General features: G+C 39.1%; 1 protein-coding gene across 4 annotated transcripts in view; it reads right to left on the reverse strand.

Moving 5' to 3' along the window:
• Window positions 1–19,239, reverse strand: part of LOC117561326 (E3 ubiquitin-protein ligase RNF31-like) — a 180,365-nt gene that overhangs the window by 26,452 nt on the left and 134,674 nt on the right. For 2 of the 4 annotated variants that reach the window (XR_004571346.1, XM_034238623.1), the window contains exons 12-17: window positions 9,366–9,527; window positions 9,087–9,272; window positions 4,026–4,232; window positions 3,189–3,362; window positions 1,613–1,711; window positions 511–600 (exon numbers count right to left, since the gene is read on the reverse strand). Coding sequence is in view for 3 of the 4 variants with exons in the window: in XM_034238623.1 (XP_034094514.1) it covers window positions 511–600; window positions 1,613–1,711; window positions 3,189–3,362; window positions 4,026–4,232; window positions 9,087–9,272; window positions 9,366–9,527 (918 nt within the window). In the remaining variant the exon portion in view is untranslated. The remainder of the gene's footprint in view (window positions 1–510; window positions 601–1,612; window positions 1,712–3,188; window positions 3,363–4,025; window positions 4,233–9,086; window positions 9,273–9,365; window positions 9,528–19,239) is intronic. The other 2 variants (XM_034238624.1, XM_034238625.1) reach the window with 2 other exon arrangements.

Consider the following 19,239-nt stretch of genomic DNA (forward strand, 5'->3'; position numbering starts at 1 on the left):
ATAGTATTTTATATATTATAATAAGTTAAGCTACCCAGTAGTAATATATAAAGTCATTTAAATAAACCCCAACTTTACCTTTAAGTGCTACATTTTAGCGATGGAAAAATCAACATCAAAAGTTATCATAATATAATTAAAAATATATGGTGCTTAAATGTGCCATTTTGCATAATGGGTACTTTTGGTTCTTAAAGTATATTTTGATGCTAATACTTTTTTACTTTTGCTGAAGTACTATTTTGAATGCAGGACTTTTACTTGTAACTGAGTATTTTTGCACTTTAATTCACACTATTATTGCTACAAGCCAATGATCTGCGTACTTCTTCTGCCTCTGGACCTGACATCATTTATATGTCCTTGTCTTACATCATGTTAACATGTTTTTAGGATAGAACTTCAATGATGAGGGTGAGAAGAGAAGATAACAAAATAATTTTGGAGAGATCAAACGAGAAAGAAAAGAAGGCGATCAGCACAACAGAGAGTGGAACACATCATACTCACAGGCTTCTTACACTGAGCACAGAAACTGTTGCGACACTGGAAACAGGTGACTTTCAGCTGGTCGCCATCATAGATGAACCCATATGAACACTGAGGAGAGGAGGAAAATATTAGAGGAGAAGCGACCTGATTCATCAACATACAGTGTCCTGCTATCTTTAGATGGCTGTAGGGATTTAATGAACTGAAAAAATGTGTCATACAGTATAAATCCATGTGGACCTAAGGTACTGTAAGAATCAGCTGTTTTAAATGTATAGACCACTGCAGACATTGCATTAAACACAGACTTTGCAGCCAATTTAGACGCCTCTACTGATCAAAGGATGTTATGTTAAACAAGCGTGATAAGAGTGCTGATTGTGCAGACACAAAAATAGAGCTCTTTAAACATAACATTTGTAATTGGGGAGGTTCTCCTTCAGAACAATAATCAAATGCGATGTAATGGATTCAGGATTTTTACTACAGGGAATTGGATAAGGCCTCTACTTCTCCAAAAGGAAGCACAACATTAGTAAATAAATTGTATAACACAGAATACATTAGTTTCATTGTAAATCAGTGTTCCCCCAGCTCTTTACTCTGACACTTTAAGATCAAGGTTTCACCCAGGAGCTAAATTATTTGCAGAAGTCTCCTCCGCTGTAAATCAAAAGGACCCTGTGATTAAAACCGTTAAAACACAGACTATAGCAATTTCACGTTAAAAATCTGTGTTTCCCAAAAGCCACGAGCTAAAGGCTGAGTTTGCTCAGCTTGTATCTCTGTAAACTTCATTTGGTTAAAAGTTGAGTTAAAAACTACCAAGATCTAAAAGGTGTATAGTATGTTATAGTAAAAATGTTTTACTAAAACTGAATAAAATGTAAATGTATGACAGCTTCTGGCAGACAACCAGAGAAAATGTATAGTTTGGATAATGTAAGTACACAACTCAACAAAATATGTAACAATAATTCAAATACATTTTAGTCAGTAAACATTGCACATTGTCTTTAATGTTATAAAAGCTTCCATTGACTTAAGAAAATTGTACTTAAATGACATTTGTTCGCCATCATTTTTGTTGACAAAGCCAAGAGTGCCCCCTGGTACTCACATGACAGCACCACAGGAACTTGGGGTCCTTGATGAGAGCCTGCTCCGTCAGCTTCTTGTGGAACAGCTCGTACACCTCTGGCTCCAGACACTCCCGCAGCTGAAGCACAAAACACAACAACACAACGTACAACTCAATCCCTGGAGGTAGCAAGAACCAAAGAAATGTAAAAGTTAGTTCTTGATGAGCTGGGGATGATATTTTACAACACATTTGTATAGAACTTGAAAAGTTTATTTGTATTCAGTCAGTGAAAACAACTGTATAATGTCTTCTGTGTCTGTGAAGCAGCTTTGTTTACTCAGAGAAAAAAAAACCTGATCACGAGAAGAGAGAAAAGTCATCATGTTTTTTTACTTTTGGGCTCATAACAGAAAGCCTGCATTACAAACTGGGGGTATTCCACAGTTGAAGGTATTTACAAGGCAGCAAAGATCTAAGAAAAGATGCCATCAACAAGCATTACGGTAAGTGTAGGATCTTGAATTTTTATGGGGGCTTAAATTAAGAATGTGCTATTTGCTGCTTCTACTTATAATAGAAAATAACAACTTAATAACCGGTGTTTTTTTTGTTTTTTTAACAATCATCTCGCAAACAGTACTTCATATGTGACAATGAAGTTATGACGACCAACGTTTGCTATGACAAAATGGTACCCATTATAAAATAAATAAAAGTAATTTCAGAGCCAAACAACTCTACATTAGTCCTGGAGATTCCCCGCTGAGCCAGGACTGAAATATCACTAAGCAAGTTCAAGCTTCACTCGCATGTCAATAACCTGAATATTAACACACACTGACCCAGAACAAGCTCAAAACTCTCAAAAAAACAAGCTCTTAAAGCAGTGTGAGAGTACGGGTGCGGCAGCATGACAGAACCTATTGATGCAACAAGCTGTTAAACATTACAGATAAAAGGTGTATGTAACAAATATATGCATCATCTATTGCTGCCTCTTCAGCTAAACAGTTTACATCCCCCCAGATTACTTGTATAATTTAGGAACTTCTAAAAGCAAGGCAGTGGAAGATCTGAGAGTTTTATTTGGGATGTAACATTATAGGCAGTCACTGACATATGAAGGTGCTTGATTATGCAAGGCTTTGTAGGTCAGTAAAAGGAATTTAAAATGAATTATTGCTTCTTCAAGATACAAGCAGCATACAGTGATGCTGTATTGATATCACATTTGATTTCTGTATATAGTTTACTACATCTGCATTACTTGCACATTGGCATTGCAATGTATTATATATATGTATGTTGCATTGTTGGGGGAGCCTGGGAACTGGGATTTTCATCATCTACACTGTAGCTACTGTGCATGTGACAATAAAACCTTTGAAACTTGATGTGTAAAATATCTCAAAAGTAAGTGTGAAGTTTTGAATGAATGCTGACCAATAGCAAACAGTTTTGACACTGTAAACCTCCATAGAGGAAGCTATCATATTAGCTGTGTAACACCAAACTTGCTCTGCTGGAGAATGACATGACTCGGAGAATGACATCCCCACATAATAGTCACGGTCTGCTCTGCAGTCATTCATCTGCACATTGAATTTCATACCTGTATGTCCAGGGTGGAGAAGTAGCTGTTGAGGTGCTCGGGGTCGTTGATATCGGGCTCCCAGCAGACGGGACAAACCATGTCTCTGATGTGTTTGTCCCTCACAGCAATGGTGAAGTGCTGCTGGAAACATCCGCAGCACACAGAACACTGACAGGACGTCAGGGATTGCATCTGAAGGAAGAGAGGGAGAAAGGAGGAAAGAACTTAAGATACAGTAACACTGCAACACTCGTACAGACATTCACTGTGTTCCAGATACATTTGACTGGGGGGGCCGTGATAGGGCCAATAATTGAATGAGAGGTGCACATTTAATACGGGAAAAAGGAGACAAAGATAGTGGTCAAGATACCATTTTTTTTGTTTAGTATAAAGTCATGGCGCATAAAAAAACATAAAATACCCTTATTGGTGTTTGATTACTTAACAGAGTTTGTGTCAATGATTTGGTTACAATTCTTTTAGTTAGCTTGTATTAGTTACTTTGGCCCAAGATACAGAACATTAAAAGGAGTCTGGGTTACTAAATACATTATATATGCAACCAACATTTTTGTTTTAATTTTATTTCTTAATATTTGTTGGCATTTGTTTTAGTCACAAAATGTGTTTCAGTAACTTAGTTAAGATGTGTTCAATTACATTACTGAAAAAAAGAAAAACATCCCTGTTAACTTTGGCCTAGGTTAGAGCACATAATTGGTTGCAACACTTTCATAAAATGCAAGAACATAGGTATATACTTTTGGAGGGGGGGCCACAGGGTCCGAAGCTCAGTGTTACACTGGCCCCTGTGGCCCCCCCTCCGAGATCTGCCCAGGACTGTGTCAGTACCTTGCTGTGGGGGAACACAGACAGGCAGATGGGACACTCTTTAGCCAGCACTCTCCGGATGAACTCCCTGTCGTGGGACTCTCTCACAGCCTGCACTACATCCTCCAGGGAGTAGGTTGCGCTGTGCTCCAGGAGCAGGGACAGAGCCAGCTCACAGCGGCCCCAGCTGGGGAGATTGTACACGGCCAGTAACCTCCGACATATGCGCTGGAACAGAATTTTTTTTCAGAAGAATCCAACAAGATGTCAAAATATCACAAAGGCTTTAGTTCAGAGCAACACCAGTTAAAATCCATGATTCGTGATAACATTATCCAATTGTGAAGCTGACAATTGAGCGGCCCGACCAAGCAAGGAGGCAGAGGCCAACCCGGTATCACGGCAAGACATAGGCTGTATTTACAGCATAACGGTGCAGAGCTGATATAAAGGGACATCTGGTGGTTAAAGCACGTTATTGAATTTTATTATTTTATTATTAGATATTAATAGGATCCCTATAAAGTATTATTCATTACTCATTATTCTCTACAGTTAATTAAAGACTGTATATAATGACTAGTTTGCACATCCCTTTCAAGATTTCAAGATTTTATAAGCTAAGGTTTATTGACATATCATATACACAACTACTGTGTAGTTATGCAATGAATGAAAAACTTGGGTCGCAGGTTCCTCAACAGTGCATTACAAGACATCTATCAATATGTGTTTATACTCCACCATTAAACTGTCATTCTGCACATTTCTTATACTATCTACATACATCTTATAAGAGTATAATACATATGTATAATATCAGTTTAATAATAAACAAATAATAAACAAATAAGTGCTTAAACATAGTTAACATTGCAGGAAAGAAATATATTAGACGTTAAGTACTTTGTCAGGCTTAATATTTATCTGTAGATACAAATGTCACTGTGTGTGCTGTGTGCTCTGCATGTGTGACCATTAAAGAATCAGAATACCTTTATTAGTTCCACAGAGGGGAAATGTGCAGCGTTACAGCAGGAAAGAGCCACAGACAGCTTAGTGTTGCATATCTTACATGCGTTAAAAAAGTACCAAGTTATAATAAAATAAACAATATGCTAAAAAAGTACTAAGTTATAATATAATAAACAATATGCTAAAAAAAAGATAAAAAGTTACATCATTTTCAAAAATACAGATCAAAAACAAAACGGCATATATATTGATTTAGTGGCCAGGTATAAATTACACAGTTATTAATGGCATATATATATTGCACATATAGCACAAAGTTGGTTTGTATTTAGCAGCAAGGGGTGTTATAGTCTGTGTTGTGGTGTGAGGGTCTACTAGGGGCAGTGCTGGTTGTAAAGTCTGACCGCTGCAGGAAGGAAGGACCTGCGGTTTCAAGAGGGTTTCATCCCTCCATATTCTTCTTAAAGCTTTTTTCTTATTCAAAATAAGACCTTAACCTAAAGTACTCTTTAATGTTTAAATTAAGCCTTATTAGTTTGTCTGTTTTGCACATCCTCCTATTAATATATAATAATAAAATAATACAATTCAATAACGTGCTTTGACCACCAGGTGTCCCTTTCTATCAGCTGTGCACGGTTATGGTTTAAATACAGCCTATCTACCAATTGGATCAAATATAAAAGTCAGCCGAATTAGTGTTGATACTGCAAGGAGACGTATTGTGTGAAAATAAATGTAAGATGTTGTATAATTGCTTATATATTTATGATCCACGTCACATCTTCAGTTTTGGCGGCAGTACTCCTGTTTGTCCAGAAGTCTTCTCAGCAGGGCTCTATAAATAGAGAATTACGGCAGATATGTAATACTTAATGCAGCCGAAACCGTGTATTACAATGCCGTTATGTGATGACTTTCAAAGAGAAAAGCAAGCACACTCGTAATAAAGTATTATTGTATTTTTAAAAAACGTTTTCAGATTTCACATCACATAAACACCAAATCCCAGCATGCATTGCGGATAACCATCCAATCATCGAGCTGAGGATCTTGCCTACGTCTGTTTCCGGTTTCGTTTAATGACCGATGTATTTTGTTATACACACATTCCTTCACATTTACATTTGAATGTGCATTAAAGTATTTCGTGAGGCCTTCTAACATGTTTTTAAATATAACTACGGTTGTAGTTGAATAGTTTGTAAATTAACATGAACCGAAGCTGTTGCTTGGCAACTCAATCGCACAACGTCACGTCTGTTAATTCCACATCCACACGCACGGATTAACATCGATTTAATACATTAATGTAGCCTTTGTTTATGCTAAAAGAGGTGTCGACCAGCTGGGGCAACAAGAAAATCGCCGTAATCGAGTGTGACTATTAAAAAATAAATCATTACGTCGGAGTAGCATTTGCTTGGTATTTCCGGTTATTTCTCCACTGGTTAACATGGGTTAACAATACCGTGTAGCTGTCACGTTTGAAGGGGACGAAATCGTGACATATTCACGTCTCCCAGCATGGTAAATCGTCACATGTTCACGTCTTGCCGTGATACCGGGTTGCGGCAGAAAGTCCAAAATATAACCCGGTGTGGGCATTTATTAGAGACGATTAAAACCAAAACAATAAATCACACTTCCTTATACTGTTTTGCATACATGTTATATGTAAGGAAGATTCCAAAGTAAAACAGATTCACTGGACCTAAAATGTCTGTCAGCACAAAGTATGTAGATATAGCTACGGACCTAAATAAAATAGCTGCTGGTACTGACTCATACAGTATATTGCACATTTTAGGTTTAAGGTATAGGGTTAGTAAACTTCTGTACTTCAAACAATTGTACATGGTAACATTTTAACAAACTAGCAAAGCTTATATTAGAAACCTGATCTCACCAGAATGTGTGACTCCACCACGACTCCTTAACACCGCATTGCGTGGTGGAGTCACAAACTTTTGCTACATTAAACATATTCTGCACATTTCTTATTCTATCTACATACATCTTATAAGAGTATAATAAATATGTATAATATCAGTTAAAATAGGTGCTTCAACATAGTTAACATTGCAGGAAACTTGATTGTCAAGTTCCAAAACAAACCATGCAATATATTAGACGTTAAGTACTTTGTCAGGCTTAATATGTATCTGTAGATAGATACCCCCAACGCTTTTTGCTTATTTAAAAGAAGACCTTAACCTAAAGTATTCTTTAATGTTTAAATAAAGCCTTATTAGTGTGTCTGTTTTACACATCCCCCTATCAGGCAATACACTGTTTTATTGTAGAGATCACTTACAGTATCTTGTTGATATTTTCTATTCTATATTTATATCATTGACCTTCTACTTTCCCACTATTTTGTATGTACTCTTAATATTTAAATGTTTTCATCGAATATAACACATTAAAAAGTGCTTTACAAAAATGAAAGACATTAAGAAAAAGGCATTTTAAACAGTCATTAAAAAGTAACACAATCTACCTGCATTGCAATTACTCTAAACGTGTAATAACGTGCTTTAACCAGTAGGTGGTTTGGGTTAAAAAGCTGTCAAGTTTACAGTGTTAACAAAATAAAATATACTGCTGTTTCTGGTTTAGTTTACAACGGATATATTCTGTTATTGTTTTGATATTTGTAACACAAAAGCGATGGAAAAACCCCACAGCAACACAGAAAATATGGTCTTAACATGACCCAGCGGTCTAGTAGTTAATACAAAACAATAATATCAAAACAAATTATTACTATAACTTTATTGTGAAATTAAAACAGAACGGTAAAAGAATAGTTTCCTGTCTATTCTGAGGCAGATAAATAGATAAATAAATGTATCTCTGTAGATAAATAAAGAACTACGACAGATGTGTAATATTTAATGCAGCCAAACCATTTATTACAATGCATTCATATGATGACTTTCAAAGAGTAAAGCAAGCACTGCTGAATAAAGTATGATTTTATCTTTTACGAAACGTTTTTTTCATATAGAATGCAGTTGGAGGTCAACCAATCACAGAGCTTGAGACAAAGCGGAACAATAGCTGAGGATTCTGGGTAGTGTAGTGTCTTCGGCCATCCTAAACTGAACAAATATGTGTTTCTCCGAATCGAAGGGGGAAATTACAAAAGCATTGTACATAACTTAAACCAATCAATGTTGTGTAATCAACAAGGATAATCTGGTGTTTTTGAGTTGATGAGTAGTGCAGATATCACTGTAAAATCAATCGACAGTAAGGAGAATACTTACTTCCGGGTGTACAATTATCCGTTATCCAATAGGAATGGACTCACATTGCTCTCCATAATACAATAGGGGACATGATCAAATAGGAATATAATTATCTTTTAAAAACCGTTAACTAAAGGGAACAATCTATTTGACACAGCTGAAGCTCTGGCCTTCCTTAAAAACTAACTAATTTAATAAAAATCACAGTTGTATTACACACAATGCACTGTTTTTTGAGAACAAAAACTCGTAACTAATGCACCATAATACATTCTGACGAAAAATACAAATTATTATGAATACAAATAAAATAAAAGAAGCCTCCCGTGAGTTACTACAATCTATAAAGTAGATTTAAAAAAAACGTTTTATAGAATAAAAGCTCACTGCTGGACGTTGTAGAAATGCGTGTGTGCACCACGACAAAGGAGCCTCATTCACTTTACATTGGGGTTGTTTGCGTGGTGCAGACACGTAAATGTAGCAAAGTTCGTGACTCCACTACGCAATGCGGTGTTAAGGAGTCGTGGTGGAGTCACGCATTCTGGTGAGATCAGGTTGTATATTAGCTAATGACATATAGGTGAGTGTGGCTCAGGGGTTAAATGGGTGCCGACCAGCTGTATTCACATATGTATTTTGGGATAGAGACTGTTCCATCGCTGCCCCCTCCCTCTGGAAATCTCTGGTTAAACACATCCGGGACTGCATCAAAGGGTCTTTATTAAAATCGCAAATGAAAATTATTTGAATGTGTAATGAATACTGTGTGATTTATATTTTTCATAAATAGTTTTTTGTGGATCCGTTCCAAACACATTTCCAGACCCGATGTTTTTCCTGTGCTCACCTGTTTGTCGGGGTGATGGATGTCTACGGGAGGCTCGGGCTTGTCACTCCAAATGTGTTTGTGGAAGGGCTCCAGAAGGGGCCTCTGCAATAGGGCCAGGGCCCCCCTCACCTCCCCCCCACTCTGCCTCAGAGCCTCATGACAAGGAGCTTCATCACTGAAGCCCAGTGGACTCAGCTCCTTCACCTGAGGGTGGGGCGAAGAAGAAAATGATGCCATCTCTAAACAAAGGACAGATGAAATATGATGGTGCATTTCTAAGCTTCCTTCATGTGTCACCTTGGAGAGTCTATCCCTCAGAGCCTGTCTGGCAGCCCTCTCAGTGTCACCCCCTGCTGTCAGCCAGGCCTGCTTTGCCTCTGCTCGAGACAACTGGACAACACCTTGATTTTCTGCAGGCTCCACCTCTTTCCCAGCATCCTTAGCATCACAGGGCCTGCTCTGTATCAGAGAAGAGTCACTAGGTTTGCGGTCGAATAGTCAGTTTTGCTTAGGAACCTTCCTAACGGAATGAAATGACCCAGAAGTACCTCAGTGGCAGCCACGATAAGAGCCGTTCCAATTATCTAGATCAGGGGTATTCAATTAAAATTCAACGAGGTCAAAATGTCTAAGTTGCTTTATGAATTAATGTGATATATATTGAAGTAGCCTGTAGCTTTATCAACGTCTGCATGTAATCAACAACTGACTGCCAATCAAATAAAGAAAGTACAATTCATAAACAACAATATTTATTGTCAATTAACATTGAACTATACGGATATACAGTAAAATACTGTGGATATGTGTAATGTTCCTCTCGAGCTGCAAGAAAATAAATAAAATAGCTTTTGAAAATGTGGGTTAATTTTAGATAAATAAAATAAAGTGTAGCGTCTTTACACATCATAACAATTTAACAGTTTATCTTTCTTTCCCTCTTATATTGCTGTCCCTCGCTCGCTTTTTTTTGTTCAGTGCGAGAATTGAGCTGGAGCTCAATCTGGGCTGAAATGGTGTCAGGGCCATTCTCATTGGTTAGCCTGGAACAACATTTAGTTTTAATTTTGATCCTGGTAGACTGATCATATTGTGCTCTGAGACTTCTAGTTTGACCTCAGTTCTGAATGAGTTTGGTCAAACACTCTGTGTTTTGTCTCATAGTGGCGTTTTGGCACTTGTAATGAGCGCCACGGTCTCTGAACAGATGAGACACACTGGTTCTGTGCTCCCAGTGAGCAGGATGAACATGAATGAGTCCACTCAGGGTTAAACTGTCCACTTTCCTCTTCTTGGAGAGCGCCATGTAATTATTTGTCTCTCCCTGTCTGCTGCTAACACGCCTGTTCACTCTCCTCTCTGTATTCTCTCCCTGTCTGCTGCTCTCTTCTCTCCGTCTTCTCTACCTGTCTGCCGCTAACACGCCTGTTCACTCTCCTCTCCGTCTTCTCTCCCTGTCTGCCACTCTCTCATCTCCCTGTATCGCTAACTCTTCTCTTCACTCACTCTCCTCTCCGCTTCTCTCCCTGTATCGCTAACTCTTCTCTTCACTCACTTTCCTCTCTGCTTCTCTCTGCCGCGCTCTCGTCTCTCTCTTCTTCTGTGTTTCTCTCATTGTATCGCTGATGCCGCGTTCACACCGGACGCGATGCGAATATTCGCTTCGCTCTAATCGCTCTTATCGCATCGCTCTAAAGAAACACTTGAGTTTCACCGTGGCTGTCAGTGTTTACTCGCATCATTCAAACAAGCCCCCTAGCGCTGGCTAGGGGGCTACAACTACAACAAAATGAACATATTTGACCGTGATTTAATTGTAATACACGTTTCAAAATGATGCCGAAGTAACTACATACTGATACCGGTTAGTAAAAACCAGGAATTAATGCTTTGACAAGTCTGCAGACAGACGGCAGGCGAAAAACCTTTAAAATGCGTGTTTTCTGAATGGAGATCGGATTGATCAGGCCTGTAGCCTGTAACCTGTAGCTGCTCCGTCCACGTCATACAGACATAAATAAAGCAGCGACTGTATTCACCATGACACAGACAGTCTGTGGTTTGTAGTTGTTTAACTTTTGTCTATAGTTTCTGAACAGATGTGAGGAGCTGTGAGCTCTGAGTGCTAACTGCTAACGGTTGATGTTTTAGTTTTGTGGTTCAACGTCAGTGACGGCAGGCTGAGATCCTCACTGCTGATTTCTCTTTGAAATGTGATGGAGTACAAGGATAGTAACTGTGATTAATCATGGTAAGTACCCAACAAGTAACTAAAACGTATAATACTTGAAGGAAAGGTGTAAAATGTTTCCATAAACACAGTACAACACCCCTTGTTGTTAGATACCAACCATGTGTATATATATATATATATATACACATCCTGTATCAGTTTGGAGGATTTAGCAGCCAGGTATATTACACAGTCTTAGTGGCATATGCCGCTAAGACTGTGTAATATACCTGGCTGCTAAATCCTCCAAACTGATACAGGATGTGTATTTTGTAAAATGTGTAACTTTTTTTATCATAATTTCTTGTTTTTAATCTTTAATACTTTTTGTATGCATACTTTAAGTAACATTAGGCTGTCTTAGGCTCTTTTCTGCTGTAACAATGTAAATGTATTCTGATCTAATTGATATGTTTTTGTCAGTTTGTTTCCCTATATTGCGACACTTATTTGGTTTAAGATTATTTCTCCTTTTTTTACAGACATCCCCAACCATAGTGGAATGCTGTTGTAAAGGATTGCATTGATCCGTGCATCAATACCTTCACCCAGCGTTGAGGCCTCCAATGAATGAAATAATCTTGTGGCTGGGAAAAATGTGAACAAATAAATCTCACAAAGAGTGACTTTCTGGTGTAATCATTATAATGTCAAAGACAAGCACTTTCAGTAACAATATATAAAATCATTCAGCAGCAGAGGTTGGGGTGGAAACAGCATTTCTAACTAAGATGATTACAATATTACAAGTTAACCATCAAGATGAACATACTATTATTAATTTAAAAAGTACATGGGATTAGCAGAATAGGAACAAATGTGCCAAAACATTTCTAACATAAACATAATCTCAGGGCTTTCTTCCTGAGCCGCTGGGAGTGAAGGTCCTCCATGGATGGCAGCTCCGTCCTGGTGATGTGCTGTGCAGTTTTCACCACCCTCTGTAAAGCCTTACGGTTAAGGGCGGTGCAGCTGCCGTACCAGGTCGTGATGCAGCCGTGTCCGTGATCGACACCGAGGAATCTGAAGCCGCTGACTCTCTCCACCGTAGTCCCATTGATGGCGATGGGGGCGTGTCCCTCTCTCTGCTGCTTCCTGTAATCCACAATCAGCTCCTTGGTTTTGCTGACGTTGAGATGGAGGTTGTTATCCTGGCACCAAGATGTCAGGTTTTCGACCTCCTCTCTGTACGACGTCTCGTCGCCGTCTGTGATCTGGCCAATGACGGTCGTGTCTTTAGCACGTAGGCCCGTACTAGTGTCTTGAAGTGGCTGCGCTTCCTCCTGGGCCACATCCAAAATTGAGAAGAAAGAGAACAGACACACCACAGCTGGGTGAGGCTGATGAGGCTGGTGAGGCTGGGGAAGATGAGTGAGGGAAAGACAGAAACAAAACAGAGGGACTAAGATGAGTGAGGGAAAGAGAGAAACAAGACAGGGGGACTAAAGTTTAAGAGAGAGGAAGAACACAGAATGCGAGTGAACTGTTTAATTCAATTACACATTTAAAAAAAATAGTGTGAGCAGGTGAAGACGTCCTTACACAAGGAGGACTGCCCTGTCAAATTTAAAAGTTATTCTTGTTAAATATACATATCCTGTTGAGGCTAGAATCCAAAATGCAGAAACACTTTAGATTGTAGCCCAGGGCTCGACATTATAAATGGCCCGCTGGCCCGGAAGCACTATTTAGACACCCCGGGCCAGCATAACGTACTTTCCACTTGCCCGCTCGGGCCACTACAAATATTGCTTTAAAAAAAAAAAAAAAGGTCCTGTGGTATTGGTATTTTGACTAGCAATTTAGTTAAATTGTTTCGTTTATTAACGCTACAACATAGCGTTCCGTGTGGTGAGTCGGTTGTCTTGTTGGGTGAAAAGCAAACAGCTGTTTGCTGCGGAGCGCAGCGCGAGCAGGCTCCCGTGAGCGCGCTCCTTCACTATAGCCTATCGCGCCACCTAACCATTCGCCAAAATGTTTTTAATACCACCGGTAACCGGCCAAGCGCCGGGCAAAAAACTATCTTCAAATAAAAGAAAGTCACCGGAGAAGTTAAAGGAGAGTGACAGGGAGCATGAGAAGAAGAGGGAGAGAAAGTTTCAGCCAGCTTGATCGATGGAGTTGGCTTCTATAGAGTGGTGCAGTGACGCGTCCTAAAACCCTTTTATAATCTATCATTAGATTTATGATTCGAAAATTATAAAAGTAGGGTAGAAATGTGGAGATTATCCGGCTGAACAAAACGTGCATTTATCAAACAGGTTTGTTTTCCACAGACCTTATTTCCAGCTATTTTCCAAAACCATGTGGAGAAATCCCATTGCTTTTTGTGGAGGGAACCAGCAGCTTACTTCCTGGTTTTAGGATGCGTCACTGGCTGCACCGCTCAATATGATGCCAATATAAACAAGGTCTTCTGTCGGCTCTGTACATCAATGCCGACCTATGCTGACAAGTAAGTGAAGAGTAGAAAAATATAAAGGTATTGGCTTTAGGGAAATGTCCCAGCAGTTTAGGATAATGAAGGTTCTAATCAAATCTATTACATAGCCATTACATTTCTAACTCCTGATAATGAGAGGAAGGCAGAAAGCGCATTATACAAATAATAATACTCATAACAATAGCAAACATTTTTTAGCAATGACCACAATATCAATATTTTAATAAACTAAATATGAACAATTGAGGAAAATGAGGAAGAACTGATGATTCAAATGTTGTACTACAAGTAGTAATGTAGTTAGTGCATAAATTACTATTGCAAAAAATGTGTTAATTTTCTTCATTATTAGTCTTTTTTTCTTTGGACGAGTGCTCCGGGCCAGTGCTTACAATGGTGGGCCAGTGACAATACAATTCCACCGGCCCGGAAGGCCAGTGGCTTTTTACCCTTAATGTCTACCCTTGTAGCCTCAAGGGACTTTTTAAGGTTACTGAAAAACATATAATTTCCCAAATTGGTGAAATGAACTCCATCTCTTAGAAATATGCCAGGGCAGTCAAACTTAATGCAAGGATGCCTTACACTCTCTCCACCCAAACCACTAACAAATGTACCCATCTCTCTGTTCACCCACATTCTGGCCTTGTTCAGCTTTTATAATATTACATTAATTAATGCATGACGATTTCATGCATTATTACGAAGCAGGATGTATCAAGGCACTGACTTTTTGTGATAAGGTCACAATCAACTGATTTAACTTATCAGATGTACAAATATTTTTTGCAATATGAAATTAAAGGGTATGCAATCAAAGAATTACTGAAACAAAATGAATAACAATTCTTATAAGAACTATACAGCACCTTGTCCAAGTTTGGCGGGGGGCCCACTTTCCTTCAGGGTTTCCTCTCTGGATGTTGATCCGGCTATTTCTGCCATCTATAAATAAAGTACAAATGATTAGCTCTTCACGCCTCTTTAAAATAATGTGTTCTTGAAGATTCTGTATGCATAGTCGTTTACAATGGTAGGGACATTGCATTGGAAATTTGTTGTGAAAAATATATGTAATTTTTAGTTTTTTCATCTCACATTTATAGATTTTAAAGGTCCCATGTCATGCTTTTCTGGTTAGTACCCGTCCCCTTGTGTGTTATGAAGGTTTTTATGCATGTAAACGGTGTGCAGAGTCAAAACCCTCAAAGTACACCCTGTAGCGAGTAAAACTCTAAAACAGAAAATACCTCCCCAAAACGCCTCGTTGGTGAAATGTCACTGTCCATTTGATTCTTCCGGGTACGCATGATGTCAACCGTACCCGGAACGAAATGGACCGATCCGTGGAGCCGTTATGTTACGTCCGCGGAGCCGTTACGTTAAGCTCCCGCTGATTGGTCCAAATTGACCAATCCACGGACTTCCTCACACACTCAGTGCAAGCAGCTCTGCTGATTTCTCCTCCCTGGCTGCAGGCTGATAATAGACAGTTGGGATTGCGGCGAAATTCTCTCTGCAGAGTGCAGACCCATTCTCACAGCGTTTATCAACCTTTTTCTTACTCAATATCAAGCCACACTTATTGTTTTTACTTCGGCTGTGACTTTGTGTGTGCTCAGGATGAGTTTGGCTGTGTTTGGCTGTGTATCGCTAAACAAGGAAACAACACCTCCACGGAGCTCAGCGCGATTCACAACGTCCCGACCAATTTAAAACTGTGCTCACAGGGAGGGTGGGGGCTGGAGCTCTTGGAGCTACAACGAGCCGTTAAAGGCAGAGAGTGAAATTATATATGCTTCCGTTAGGCAATATTATAAGGAATCATTCTGTAAACTTTCATTGTTATGCGGATGATACTCAACTATATTTATTAATCAAGCCTGATGAAATGAATCATCTAAATACAATTCAAGACTGCCTTAAGGACTTAAAAACGTGGATGACCTTAAACTTTTTGATGTTAAACACGACCAAAACTGAAGTTATTGTACTTGGCCCGAAGAATCTACGAAACAAATTATCTAAAGATATACTAACTATGGATGGCATTAATTTGGCCTCCAGTGAGACTGTAAGGAATCTTGGTGTTATATTTGATCAGGATGTATCCTTTAACACCCACAATCAATTTCAAGGACCGCCTACTTCCATCTACGTAACATTGCAAAAATCAGGCATATCTTGCCTCAAAACGATGCAGAGAAACTAGTCCATGCATTTGTTACTTCAAGGCTGGATTATTGTAACTCCTTATTATCAGGGTGTACCAAGAAGTCAGTCAAGTCGCTTCAGCTGATTCAAAATGCTGCAGCTCGTGTACTAACCAGAGTTAGGAAAAGGGACCACATTACTCCTGTTCTGGCTGCCTTACACTGGCTCCCTATAGAACACAGGATATCATTTTAAATTCTTCTTCTCGCCTACAAAGCCCTTAATGGGCAGGCGCCATCTTACCTTAAAGAACTCATTATACCCTACTGTCCTACTAGGGCATTGCGTTCCAAGAATGCAGGGTTGTTGGTTGTTCCTAGAGTCTCTAAAAGTACAATGGGAGCCAGAGCCTTTTCTTATCAAGCTCCACATTTGTGGAATCAGCTTCCAGTTTGTGTTCGGGCGGCAGACACCCTATCCGTTTTTAAGGGTGCGCTTAAGACCTTCCTTTTTGATAAAGCTTATAGTTAGGGCTGATTAGATTCAGCCCCTAGTTTTGCTGATATAGGCTTAGTTTGTCGGGGGACATCTTACTTCTTCCTTCTCTCTGTCTATACCTGTGTACTCTCATGTTCCGATTAACCCAGCTTCCCTAAATTTCTTTCTTTTTGGTGTCTTTATACGCCGGGATCCGGAGTCATGGATGATCCTGCGGTCCTGTGTCCTGCATCGCGAGCCCTGGATCTTGAGTCGTGGCTGTGGTCCTGGATGGATATCCTCGTGGATTCATCTTCCTATTATACACACATGCATTTCCAAACATTTGGACTACCTATGTTGCAAATGTATTATCTTTTCAATTTCCCCACGGCATCTATTGCATGTCTGTCCGTCCTGGGAGAGGGATCCCTCCTCTGTTGCTCTCCCTGAGGTTTCTCCCATTTTTCCCTTTAAACTGTGGGTTTTCTCCGGAAGTTTTTCCTTGTACGATGTGAGGGTCTAAGGACAGAGGGTGTCGTATTGTCATACTGATATTCTGTACACACTGTGAAGACCACTGAGACAAATGTAACATTTGTGATATTGGGCTATATAAATAAACATCGATTGATTGATTGATTGATTGAAATTCAGTGAATACACGTAGTTTACAGAGATGCTGTATGAGAAACCAATGTGAGTTTGGAAAATTGCACAATATAAATCTATTCTAGTAGACCTCAACAATGGAATTATGATCAGTGGAAATGGCCATGACATGGGACCTTTAAATAAAAAATTATATATAAAACGAATTATAAATTCAAAGTCTGGTTTCTATAAAGTTAGCTAATGCATACAGAGTTAACATTGCAGAACTGCTGGCATGCATACATTTCTAGCATTTTGGTTAACTATGAAAAGTATGGAAAACTACTGTGCAAACACCCAACATTAGCTTAGCAACAGTAGCGGTTGCTGATGAGTGGTTTGGCTTATTTTACTCTTTTATATGAGAACATGTTACATTACATACAGACATTAAGGAGGCAGGTTAGAAAATAAATATGTTTTCGTCTCTTACCTTTTGGAGCAAACTGTCGTTGTTGTAGTTGTTGATCGTTAGCGTTGTCTCTTTAGCCTCAGTGAAGTGGCAGTGAACACTGAACGACCGCGTGTGAAGGGGAAGGGGCGCGGGGGATTTAGGTCTGTGCTGTGCTAATCTCAGCCTTTCTTTGCAACATCTCCTGTGGCGGCAATCCACATCTCTTTGTCTTTGTAGCAAGATATTATAAAATGCCTTTTTGTGTTGCCTACAACTGTGTGAACCAAAGTCAAAGGAGTGGCTCTAAGATTTCTATGTAGCCTACCGGTATGTGAAAAAACATAATCATTTACATTCTATAAATAAATATATAAGATATTATTTTAAGTAGGCTAATGCTAGCAAACTGAATAATATGCTAGACATAAACAAATAGCTTTAACAATTGCTATGTGTGATTACCACTCTCTTCATACATCTATGATCAGGGTTAGATTTGAAAAATAATTATGAAATAACAACATATAATAAGTAGTTGTTTTTGTGTCGAATAGTGAATTGTAATACCTAGTTAACTGTTAAATGTATTAAATATTCCTTGGTCAATGTGACACAGTGCATGTTTACCTCCCAACAAACCGTGTGTGTGTCTGTGTGTGTGTGTACTTTAAAGTATTTTTCCTAGATTTTAAAACTTAAAAAGGGGTCAATTTAACCCTGAATGTAATAGGAGGTATAATAAATACAATTAAGATGTGCATACCACTCAAGCTATGACATAAATATGGTTACAGTTTTCCACGCCATGACAAAGCAAGGATGTGTCAGTGGGTCAAGAAGATCAATCGCAAGAATTGGAAGCCAAACTACAACTCCCGCATATGTGCTCTACATTTTACCGATGACTGTTTTCACACCGTCAGAGAACTGAAATGATCTGCTGTCCCGACTGTGTTTGCCTTCCCCTGCGTCCACACAACATCCAGGACACAGGTGGTGAGTATGGCCCCGAAGGTAAGTGACACTGTTTGCGTATCAGAGGTTAATGACAACATTGTGATGGAGGAAGTGCACAATGACACACATTTGTTGTCAGATGTAATCTTTCATCACAAAGATGATGAACATTGTGTTGAGGACACAAAGGTACAACATTTTGAAGTGAGTGACAGCATTTCGGCATCTGCTGACCACACATACCATAAATTACAGCACCGCACCACCAATGAGACTACAATACAGGAAGGTGCAAGTGTCAGAGAGTTATCGGACGATAATGACAACATTGTGATGGAGGAGGTGCACGAGGAAACACATTTTGTGTCAGATGTAATCCTTCATCACAATGATGAGACACTGTGTGTTGAGGATTCACATGCACAAAACACTGCAAATCACAACATAATTTCAGCCACTGCTGACCACAGTTATTTTGCATCTCCCAATAAGCTGAAGCGCAAATTCGATGTTAAAATAAACCAAATGGGTAAAAGATTGGTAAATTGTTGCAAAAAACAAAAGACCACACGTTTAAAAATAAAAATTAACTGTTTGACTGAGGTTATCAGTGAGCTGAAGCAGAAAATGCTCATCTCAACCGGTTGTGCCGAGATGCTGGAAGCCTCTTTTAGTGGAGTGCCAAAATAAATACTCATCAGAGTTAAACAGAGGAAAAAGCAAAAAGTGTCAGAGGAATTGCATTCATTCACAATGACTCGTGAATGCTTTGACCTTGTTTTTCCACATCCCGAAACCATCCGGTCGTGGTACAGCAAAATCTCTGCAGATCCTGGATTCACTCAAGTCTCGTGTCGAA

The sequence above is a fragment of the Gymnodraco acuticeps genome, unplaced genomic scaffold (genome assembly GCF_902827175.1).
Source record: "Gymnodraco acuticeps unplaced genomic scaffold, fGymAcu1.1, whole genome shotgun sequence".
Classification (NCBI taxonomy): domain Eukaryota; kingdom Metazoa; phylum Chordata; class Actinopteri; order Perciformes; family Bathydraconidae; genus Gymnodraco; species Gymnodraco acuticeps.